The sequence below is a fragment of the Phycodurus eques genome, chromosome 17 (assembly GCF_024500275.1).
Source record: "Phycodurus eques isolate BA_2022a chromosome 17, UOR_Pequ_1.1, whole genome shotgun sequence".
NCBI lineage: Eukaryota > Metazoa > Chordata > Actinopteri > Syngnathiformes > Syngnathidae > Phycodurus > Phycodurus eques.
The window spans coordinates 19,745,477-19,757,580 of NC_084541.1; the positions used below are offsets into that span (position 1 = coordinate 19,745,477).

At 42.6% G+C, this 12,104-nt stretch overlaps 1 protein-coding gene across 1 annotated transcript; it reads right to left on the bottom strand.

The window, feature by feature from the left end:
- Positions 1-1,071: 1,071 nt before the first annotated feature.
- zfpl1 (zinc finger protein-like 1) lies at positions 1,072-4,487 on the bottom strand. The gene is made up of 8 exons (XM_061702530.1): positions 4,337-4,487; positions 3,643-3,750; positions 3,440-3,551; positions 3,031-3,224; positions 2,480-2,558; positions 2,190-2,381; positions 1,861-1,978; positions 1,072-1,784 (listed from the first exon to the last, which is right to left on the bottom strand). The coding sequence occupies exons 2-8, from the start codon at positions 3,742-3,744 to the stop codon at positions 1,598-1,600; spliced, it is 984 nt and encodes a 327-aa protein (XP_061558514.1). The 5' UTR covers positions 3,745-3,750; positions 4,337-4,487; the 3' UTR covers positions 1,072-1,597.
- Between the last annotated feature and the right edge of the window lie 7,617 nt (positions 4,488-12,104).

Here is a 12,104-nt window from a genome sequence, read left to right on the forward strand (position 1 = left end):
GATGTCAACATTATTTTTCACCAGTTCATAGCATCATGGGAGAAGAGAGGAATAAACAGTACAAACAGCAAGGCTTATGCATGTGGCAACATATTGATCAGGATGTCCCTATTACGTCAGTGCAATGGGCAATCTAACACTCAAAGTTAGTGAGAAATGCATTGAACTCCAATAATATGACAATCCAACAATAACACGTTCCATTAATTAAAGCTGGAATGTTGAGGGAAAAGAGAAGGCAATCAACCACAGCTTTGAGGTGGACATAACACATATGACTTCTTAGTAACTCGGCATAAAGTATATTAATAACCACCGCCACCGGCACCTTCCCTGCATCAATGGAATATGGCTCAGATCCACTGGATATCAATGTTTGGCAAACGCAATGGAAAATGGGAAGGGGCAAAAGAACGCATGCACCGCAAACGTGATGGACTTGTGAATATTCCAAACTGGCCTCGCGTGGGGACGTCGCAGAGGTTCCACGACTGCATGAGCCAACGCTTCATATTATCAAATGCACAGCACACACAAGGAACTGTTAGGATTAAGGACAGACTTGCACGAGTAATATACAATACACGCTTCTCTTTGTGCTTTGCGAAGGATTTGTCAAAATTGCTGAAAACGGTTTGACCTCCAGGGGAGAGAAAAAAGGTTCCAAAGAGGATCCATTTTATGTTTTCAAAATGCAAAACATTACAAAATGCTGGCATTTGAACACTGCCGTGTAGACTTTTTTTTTTTTTTAAACCCACAGAAGCAGTGAATGAGAGATTTAAATCAGCCTGACCTGTGACACGACTGTTAAGTTCAATAACTTTCCCCAGAGGACATAATTAAGCTCTGGATGCAACACAGATTGGAGCTGTGAAAATTATTTGAGTGCTACTTTCACCACAGCGAGTCAATCTGTGCCAGTTTTAGCCTCCTCATCTTGATTGCCCAATTATATGTAGAAAATATCGAAAGCAATTAACCATGTATATATCAGTACAGGCTGTATTAAGAAGAGCTTTTGGAGTAATGTTGCTCTTTTTGGATAAATGAAAAAGCACCACAATGATGAAAGTCTGCATTATTCCCATTTAATGGACAATCAAAAAAAGAACCCCAAAAAAGCAGAAAGATGTAAATAGATTATCTAAAAGCACTCAATTTCCCCCCCAAAAAAAACAGACACGCAAAAGTGTTAATAATCAGGTGTTTGACTCCAGTTTTGATGCACTGCACTTATATAATTAACATGGAAGTGTTTTTGTCATAATTATACACATCAGAGAGAAGGTTTCAACAATATGGACTTTTAAATGTTTATGTATTAGTAAGTCTACTGGTAAGTATAAATATTGCCCCCATTAGGCCTATTCACCTGACTACAGCTTCGCTGGTCCTTAACGGGAAGAAGAACTCGTTTGTGATGTGAAACAGCATTAAGGGATTGCCTCCAATTGTCAGTTCACGCCCGATGGGCAAATGGCTCCCTCTGCTGGCCAAATCGTGTACTACAGTCCCATGAGCCTTTTTCTACACGATACAGCGTGAATGGTGTGCAACACTGAAGTGGGTAAAAATAAGTAATCGATGCCTGATTTCAGTTCTTACCGACGCGGATGTGTGGGTTTAGAAGCGGATCTAAATTTGGGTCTGAACTAGCGGAGGCACGTCCAAGTTTAGCCATGATGATAATCAAAGTAAAGAATCCCAGCACTCCAACCAAAAGCAGCATGAAGACCCGCTGTTTCCAGGACAGAGACGCCCGCTTTGTGCCTGTGCGGTTCCTGAAAGAAAATCAAGAAAGAGGTCATTATACATCAATTTTAATCAACCGATGATAGAGAATCTCATAATACTAACTTGAGAATTTGAGCAAACCAGCCCAACGCTGGTCGTCGTCTGTATTTATCATCATCAAAGTCCATCTGTGTGACAAAGCTGTTGTCGCGTGTGTCATAGATCTTTCTGGGGGATGATCCTGAACAATAATATTGTACGTTATAATTGCCCATCAAAAGCACCGCAGTATTAAACCAACCTTTAAAAACAAATTAATGGGACAATGGCCGCATCCTAGGATCTTAAACCTAAAAAGTCGCAATGATGAAAACATAACCTCCTTGGTGGAGATCAGGCTCAGGCAAAACGGAAAGGGCGCTAGAATGTCAAAGGGCTTTGTTTCTCTTTACCTGTGTGAATCGTAATGGTGTCGCATTCAGTAGCCTCTGGAAAGTTGACGACCGAGTGATCTTGTATATTTGAATCTCCATTCTTATGAGGAAGCCCAACGTTGTCCTCCGCTGGGGATGAAACAGTGTTTGGCGTTTGGCTGAGGCTGGCATTGTACGCGTGGCTGTGGTAAATGTGACTTTGGTCTTGTGCTGTAACACCACAGAAAGCGAGAGCGGGCACAATCTGTAGACCTTGGCTCAACCACAATCACACAGACATATAAAGAGGAGCAAACATGTAGACTCACCATCAAATGATGACCAGTCAGTGTAATCTGTATCATCATTAGCCGTGGCCTCCTGACAGACGTGGACCGGCCCATCAATCTGGAGGTCAGAAATCTTGTTTAATGGAAAATATAGTATGCACTCTATGGACGCATCGTAAGGCGCACAGAGAGGTATGACTTGAACAAGATGGTTTTCAGCAATACCAGCCCTTGAGTGAAATCAGAGCGTAAACAAGAACGGGGAGAACAGGCAAACTCCTGCAGGAAGCCCAGAGACCAGATTCAAACCCACAACCTCGGAACTCTCAGGCAGACGTGCTAAACAAACATCTGAAATCGTACTGAAACTCTTTCCAATATGTGGTTTATCTTAAGAAGTGCGAAATGTGATGCAGAACATTTGTACATCGCAGCAAAGTACTAAATGATCTCCTAATTTAATACAGTGTTAAGTAAGTTTTACGATTGCTGATTAGGACCTCATTAGAAGGAGTGCCTTGTGAGTGTACATTTTAATCTAACACAAATGAACATTTTGTTCTCCTTTGGATTCATGTAAAGGTCCTTACCAGTGGCAAACCTAAACCCGCTCGAGCCCAGTTAACAGACGACAGCTGCTCTTTAAGCACATCGGCAACCGGGCTGGCCAGGTTGGGTGGGGGGAACACCGGACCCTGACAGCTGGGGCACTGGTAGCCCGCCGGAGCCGTATGCAGGGGCAGCCGGGAAGCCAAGTCGTTGAGACAGGACCAGTGAAAAACATCTGCAAAATCAAAGCAACAGCGACTCAATGCTATTCAAATACTCAATTTATGAGGAACACGACAATGTTCATCATGTGTGAGCATAATACAACGGTAACTGTTCCATATGAACCAGTAATAGCAGATTTCAATGCCGCGGTACTTTGTCTCTCTCTTTCACCCGTCTGAAGAGGTCTGACGGGCTTATGTAGAACGAAGAGGACCGAAATCTCACCGTAGCAGATGAGTCTGACGGTGTCTTCAGCAATCAGCTGATTGTTGCACAGAGGACAGTTTGGGTTATAATCGCTGTCCTGAAGCCATTGCAGATAAGATTGTACAATGCACTGAAAGGAGCACGGGCAAAACTCAGGATTTCACAATCAACATATATCAAGATAGATGTGTTGATGCAGCCTCCCCCCTTCTCCCACTGACCTTGTTGTGGTTGGAGACGAGGCAATGCTCGCACACATTTACACGATGCTCAAAGCAGAATAAATTGGTCACCTTTCTCTTTGGACACTTGCAGAGACCCATAGCCTCCTGTGTCGAAAACACAAACAACTCCAGTTGTGTTCCTTTTCACTGAACATGCATAGAACGTTGTACACCCACCTTATGCACACTAATGACAACCAATACTGGAACTGTACTCAAAACTCCATTATTCTCTCATTATTATTATTTTATCGACACTGTCAAGACAGGTGATTAGACAATATGTTTATTATTGTGGTAGTCCACGATCTAAGTTTAACCTTCTTTAATGGTTTTACTCTTTTAGGCAGTGCTTTTCTCATTTTACGTCGATCACACTGAATACACTGAAAGAGTAAATACTATACATTATCCGCCTTACCGACTTTCAAACTTTATTAGCCTTAATTTGGGCGGAGAAGTCGTGCGTAGGTTCTCAAACACTGGCTACAAACGAAGACAACATTAACATGACTTAAGTCTTCGCCAGCGTTCGCTTTCGTTAGTTTTAACACGCATCCAACGTGACAAAACGTCACATTTGCAGGCATTGGCTCGTCAGACAGGCTAAGCTTTCTCATGCTAAGTACGCTCGCTAGTCGAGCCTCAAAAAACAAAAATAAATAATAATAATCCAAAACGCAAACATTACCTGTGAGAACGACTTCAAACAAGTCCAGGTGGCTTGAGGGAATGTTGCAAGGATGACATTCACCCTGTTCGATGAGGAGATTTAAACGAAGGAACGATGCGTGAGGGATGTGTCATGAGTTAACTTGAGTGTGGCTGCCGCCGTCTTCCTGCTTCTGTTTTTGTGCCACGTAGCTTCCGCTTTGCAGCGGCCGCTTCTCGTCTCTCGTCGCGTAACAACCGACGGGCGCCACCTATTGACCTGGAGTACACAATGCGTCAAAACACCCAAAGGAAAAAGGTAGAGAGCGCAGTTTCTGCAGTGTGAATGCTGATCTGATGAGCTGGAGCGCCACTGAAATGCTGTGAAATTAGTTGAAGTGTTGAAATATAGAACGTGAAGTTTTTATTATTATGCTACTTCCTAAACTCCATGACACACAATAAAAACAAACAATGCACGGATGCAAAATAACATCTGTGTGCAGCCATTCGCGCTTAAGAGTACGGTAACGTGATCATGCAGTGTCGTCTAATTGCATTTCGGGGGTTCCGCCAGCAGATGGCGTACACACTTGTTCCCCAGCATGAGAATGGCCTGGACAAAGGAGACGCATCCTGGTTTCATCCTCCGCACACGCAAAGAGATTTCTTTTAGCCCCCCAAAAAAACATCTTGTCATCGCAAATATTGGTTCATGAGTTTCTGTGTTGATGTTTCTACCTTTTGAAAGATGTGATCAGTTGATTTCAGGTGGAATAATCATCCATGGTAATTCATCCATTGACTTCACGTAGGGAAGTAAATGAGGTTGAAGAACAACTGGTCATCTGAGCACCGAAATGATTTGATCTTTGCGAAACGTGTATGTTCATTTAAACCGACGCTATTGTGTTAATGAGCAACATTTCTAGTCACTCCAGAGACCTGCGTCTGCCAAATGTCATAAATGTAAATGCAAATGAGGGGAATGAGATAGTAAAGGATTGTAAGTGTAGGAAATGATGGCCATAAAAACACTGGCCATCCCTGATAGACACCTAGGGTGTTGTAATAATTCAAAGCTGCTGCTCTAAAGGGCAGGGACAATCACATCTTGGACAATGACAGCCATTATAAATCCAAATCGTTGTTTCTGAATTACACTGAGAGTATGCCTTGTCACACGTAGACACATGCTTTTAAAATTCTTTAAAAGCAATTCTTCGTGACCGCCCAAGTGCACACACAAGCGATTTATTTATTATTATTATTATTTTTTTTAAGAGCAGCATGTTTGTGGGGGGATTTCACCTGCACTAGAAAACCATCCATAGCAATTAAAATGTTGATTTTTGTAATTGAGGCCAAATGGGCATGAATTAGAAGTGTTGTCAAGGAGGACACATGAACCAGTGGCAGTTGTAAAGACACACGCAAAGGGCATCTGCAAAGCACTTGCACTATCGGATGGAAGGCAAAAGTGAAGACAAATGACAGCGGCAACTGGAGCACAAATGAGCCCCGCGGCTGTGGCAGCTGGCAGTGAAGCAGCCATCAGAGAGGTTGCCGGGTTAGGCCGGGGGGACGACGACGACGCTGACCGATTGGTCCGGCTATTATCGATCAGCTATCAGCTCCATCTGCGAGCTTCAGAAATCCAAAGTGGCGTTGACAACAATAATAACAATAGAAACAAATACCGGCTCCTGCTCTGCCATATTGATGGATACAAACGGTTGTGTTTGGTTTAGAATACTCACCTGGGTGTAATAATCTCCATGAACTATGTCCGTTTTCACACCTGGAAGCTGCAGCAGAACCTTTGTTCTCAGAGGGCAAGACAGAAGACAATATTTTCACAGAACTATATATATTTTGTAAAGCATTTTTTCCACTTAGGTTTGTGAATCTTTCTGATATCTTTTTATTTTTACTCCCTGCTTTCAACATTCTCTGGAACTGTAAAACAATGTCAAGACTCATGATCACAAGTCTGCTTTGAATGCCCCGCTGCTCTTGGGCTGATCAGAAGACGGAGTGTAGCGCGCCAATTCGAGCTGCGCCATCCCACCTCTCCTCTTGCATGCACGGCATACAATTATAAAATATGGTTCTTGGTGTTTGGACTTGGGTAACAAGAGCCTTTCCCAGATGACCCCGGCCGAGAGGCGGGGTACAACACGGACTGGTCACCAGCCAATCACAGGGCGTACGTAGACAAACAACTGCTGATGCTCACATTCTAGTCACAGCTTCAGCTGTTCAACAGTCCGGGGTCTCCGCTGTGGTATTTGACGCTTCATAATGCGCCACACATTTTCAATGGGAGACAGGTCTGGACCGCAGGCAGGCGAGTCTAGGACACGCACTCTTTTACGACGAAGCCACGCTGTTGTAACACGTGCAGAATGTGGTTTGGCATTGTCTTGCTGAAATAAGCAGGGGCGTCCATGAAAAAGACGTTGCTTGGATGGCAGCATATGTTTCTCCAAAACCTGTATGTATCTTTCAGCATTCATGGCGCCTTCACAGATGTGTGAGTTACCCGTGCCATTGGCACTAACACAGCCCCATACCATCACAGATGCTGGCTTTTGAACTTTGCGTCCATAACGGTCCGGATGGTTCTTTTCCTCTTTGGCCCAGAGGACACGACGTCCACAATTTCCCAAAACAATTTGAAATGTAAACTCGTCGGACTACAGAACACATTTCCACATTCCATCGGTCCATCTTAGATGAGATCGGGCCCAGAGAAGCCGGCGGCGTTTCTGGGTGTTGTTGATAAATGGCTTCTGCTTTGCATAGTAGAGTTTCAAGTTGTACTTACGGATGAAGCGCCGAACTGTATTTACTGACATTGGTTTTCGGAAGTGTTCCTGAGCCCATGTGGTGATATGCTTTCCACATCGATGTCCGTTTTTGATGCAGCGCCGCCTGAGGGATCGAAGGTCACGGCCATTCGATGTTGGTTTTCGGCCTTGCCGCTTACATGCAGTGATTTCTCCAGATTCTCGGAACCTTTTGATGACCGTGGATGATGAAATCCCTAAATTCCTTGCAATTGTACGTTGAGGAACATTGTCCTTGGACATTGTCGACTATTTTCTCACGCACTTGTTCACAAAGAGGTGAACCTCGCCCCATCTTTGCTCGTGAATGACAGAGCAATTCAGGGAAGCTCCTTTTCTACCCAATCATGGCACCCACCTGTTCCCAATGAGCCTGTTCACCTGGGGGATGTTCCAAACACGTGTTGGATGAGCATTCCTCAACTTTCTCAGTCTTTTTTGCCACCTGTCCCAGTTGCAGCCATCAAATTCTAAGTTAATGATTATTTGCTAAAAACAATCAAGTTGATCAGTTTGAACATTAAATATCTCGTCTTTGTAGTGTATTCAATTTGCAAATCATTGTATTCTCTTTTTATTTATGTTTAACACAACGTCCCAACTTCATTGGAATTGGGGTGGTTAAATGAAATCGATGTAATCCATAGCGAATCCTGTAATTTTATCAGGACAAAAAGCACATTGATCAGGCTTTGCTCGGAAGGAAACTGGATTGACTGATTGATTGGTGTTCGCCAATGAAGGGCAAGACGAAAGGAAAGCGCAGAGTGCCAGAGCAGGCCTGGAGTGGAGTTGCACACACGTGGATAAAGCGCGACCCCCTGACGGGGCAAGCAGAGTATTGAATCAGACAGAGACAAATGGAGTGTGAGAGACAGAGAGAGACAAATTCAGACATGTGCCTGCTGACCTCAACTGTTTTTTTTTTTTGTTTTTTTTACAACTAATCAATAGAGGCAATTGTGTGTGTGTGTGTGTGTGTGTGCATGCGCACAGCATGCTCGTTTGTGCCTCTCCCAATAAAGATCAGAAACTATGACATTACCTCAGCCGTGCCTCCCTGGCCTCCCAACCTTTGCACATGATTCTATTTAATTTTGTAGCCCGTAATCTTATAAAAAAAAAAAAAAAACGGGAGAGGTCTGATGCACTTAGACCAGCCTAGTCATTGCGCTCAATGAGCAAAGTGGCTGATAAAACATCGCTGCTGCACAGAGCAACAGGAGAGCAACTAACTCCAATTCCTGACACTTTTTCAAAGTAACCATTGATTTATTTCCACAAAACGGTTAATTCCCAACTCAAGATACGAAAAAAATAGAAGGATTTATTCTTAATATTTAATGAGGTACAAACAATGTCAGAGAAAGAACTTGCAAACCTTCGTCCACGGAGGAGAAGGTACACGCCCCACCATCCCCGCTCTCGGCTGTTATTGCCGCTTTGGATTGCATGTAATCACCGTTCAAGTTTCGAGGGGCCCCCGATTTATGAGACAGCAAAACCACACATTAAATCAACGCTTCCCACGCGTCGAGCTCCTCCTTGAGAATGCCGCAACGCTTCTATGACGGTGGCAAAGAAATACTGGAAACCTCGGGCAGAATTGGGAGCCATCCCGCCTGTAATTGATTGCTAAAATAATGGAACATCAACTATAACACTGCAGAAACACTTCAAGGGCAATTTTTCGAAAGAGTTATTTGTCATTCGGGTTTTGCGGGTAAGAGAAAAGGGCATCAAGGTCGGAACTGCCACCTCCGTGTTTAATGAGTCAATGAAATCAAACAAAGCATACACTCAAACCGGCGCAGAGATGTTTGGAAATACAGGTTGTCTTCATGATGGAACTATGACATCAACTCCCAAGCAGTTTGGCTTTTATTGGATTTCATACGTTTGGAAGGACTCAAGTCTAATGATTAGTTGCAAATCCAGCGACTGGTTCTGGGAAAGAACCAATAGAAACTGTTTAGAAAATGGCAGTGCATTTCTAAAATAAAGGAGAAAGCAAAAAACAGTCAGTCAGCTTTGCTTGGTTGAAAGTCACATGGGGAAAAAAAAAAATACAAATGAGTGAATTGTCAATTGAGGAGTCAAGTTTGGGCAGCACAGCAAAATAGCGGTTGGCACACGCACCTCACAGTTCTGAGGTCTAGGGTTCGGATCTCAGCTGCGGGCTCCCTTTGGTGGAGTTTGCATGTTCTACCCGTGCTTGCGTGCGATGTCTCCGGATATTTGGCCTTCCTTCCACATTCCGAAAACTTGCACGTTAAACCGCCCACACACTGAGCGAAGCGACTCAATTAGACGGAACGAGACAATCGCGCACACATTTCCGTCGACGACTGTCACACAACTACCGACTCGCTGCAACCAAACAGCGCGACGCCGGGCATTCTTATCGGAAACAATATTTTGGACCACAAACAGCATGGCGCAATTGTCAATGAAAAAGTGCCTTGCTTGCCGAATCAATTTGCTGCTCGCTAACTTGCTCACGGAACAAAAGGCCGCTCATCATTATCACTGCGCTAATTTCAACATTGTTCGTTAGATGTGTGCACCCCTTGTAATAAGTGACTTTGATCTTGGCCTACTTTTGCCATCTGTGGCCAGTCCAGGCTCATACATTGAATAGCTTCCTGCTTGTTGGCAGCTGACTGGATCAAATTCGAACAAGAACATGCAGCAGTGTGCTGCAGAGAACGATGAACTCCTTACTGTATCTTTTTTATCATCATCATTTTTTTTTTTCCTCACCCGTTTTGTTCTTTTACACACACTTGCTGGGCACAATTAAAGGATTGTTTACACAAGACCGATAATGATTTAAAACTGTATTCTTTTACACCTCATATATAAGCATTTGTTTTGAAGGGTTTGCTCTTTCTCTTATTCCTTCTACTCCTCTCTTAGGGGTACCTACACTTAATGAATTGCGGAAACAAACTCTTTTCAGTATCCAATAGGATGAGCGTCCGTTTTCTTTCACATTAAAAAAAGCCCAGTTCAGCAGATTGTTAATGAGGCTATCGTTCCTTCTTCCCACTAAACCGCACACACAATTTGTCAGCCCCGACTCCTCCATAAATGGCGCAGTTTATATGAACCAAATGCCTGTGTGTACAGCACATAGTACATATAATGCGGCAGATGTTGGAGAAAAGACTTATTTATACCTGTGCAGGGAATGGGCTGGTGGCGAGATGATGGCAGTCACAATTATGCTAACAGCTGGGCTGATGCCTATTAGACACAAGGCGATATCAACCTGCAAACAACATCAAAGTTGCAAAACATTGCTATAAAAATGACATGTTTATCATAAAACAATACTGTACTGGCAAAAAAACAAAACAAAACAACAACACAGAAATGAAACCAAAAAGCATCCCAGCAAACGAAATAAATGTAACATCAATCTAGAGTATTTGACTACGAAATGTAACATTTAGGAAAATATAGAAAACAAAAATTATGATTATTATCAGAAGATTATGAGGTCATGTCAAATATAGATACTGTAGCTCGATCAAGGACATACAAAAAAGAGGTGGGACTTCAATAATTGCCCAAAACGTATAACAAGAAGACAAAATTACAACAATTTAAAAAGCCTTTAATGAATGGGCCTAGTGCTTGTACATCTTGGCAAAAATGATCATTTTGCATTCAATCACACAGCAGTCACATATCCTTCTTACAAATTATTTCTTGTTGCCTTGTTGTGACAATGTGTCTAACAAGAAAGTATAATCACTCAGAGGCATGAAAGTCATTTGCAAATGCACAAAAGTAATCTTCAATAAAACAATCCACAGAATGATTCACTATCTCAGTAGACTCGCTTTTATAGATACACCTCCAAATTACAATCACATGCCATTGGGATGTGACAAAAACACAAGACGAACCTTGCTGAACAATCACCCGTCTACGTTCATCGGCACAGCGGCGGCTTTGCAGGCCAAGTTGCATCGGCTGCAGTTTTTCAGTAACTGAATTACTGCGCTATCATCAAATGACTCTCGTGGAAACCTTTTACTAACCAAGAGCCCCGAAAAGATTTCTTGTCCCTTGATCTAATTCTAAAATAGCTATTCACTCTACAGAACTTTGTACCAATCTGGAGGACAGTTTCAGTCTTTACAGTTGAAAACAACCAATTGGTGCTGCAGTTCAAGTTTGGACAAAAAAAAAAAAAAAAAAAAAAAAGCGTATTTAGGCAAAGCTAATCTTTATCACAACCAGTTCAGGGTGTAGCCCGCCTCCTGCCCGATGACAGCTGGGATAGGCTCCAGCATGCCCGCGACCCAAGTGAGGCGAAGCGGCTCAGAAAATGGATGGCTGGATAATCTTTATCAATTTATTCCTTATATTGTTTGTTTTAGGAGTTAATCAACCTATAACTGTTTATCATCTGCATAGCAGGCCAATCAGACAATGAGACGTCTCCATAATCCCTTTCTGTGCAATATCCTCTGCTGGCCTCATATTTCTCATTTTTAAGTTTTTTTCTTCAAATGATTTTTCAAATCTGGAAATTACACACGAAAGTGGCACAAGACAAAACACATTCACAAGAGCTATTAATACGAAATCTGTTGATTATTTTCATTATTGTTTTACATTTTGACAAAAAGTTTCATGTCCAAAATTACTTGTACTCTTCCTCAGTACAGGTATATCCAATGATGTAATTATGGATTGGAAAGCTCTATATTTTGCTACAAGTTACCAAAACCCTTGAGAACGGTGCACCATGTTTTAAGTGCAAATTCACTATTGTCCAATGAGATCAGGCAGCCATATGAATAATTTTCATAAAGGGTAAAACATTGAAAAGGGCTTATATTCTCCATGATTATTTTCCAGTTTCTTCAACATCTTTTGCCACTTTCATTTCCAGCCAAAAGATACCTATTCAGCAAATACAAACTCACTCTCGCTCTT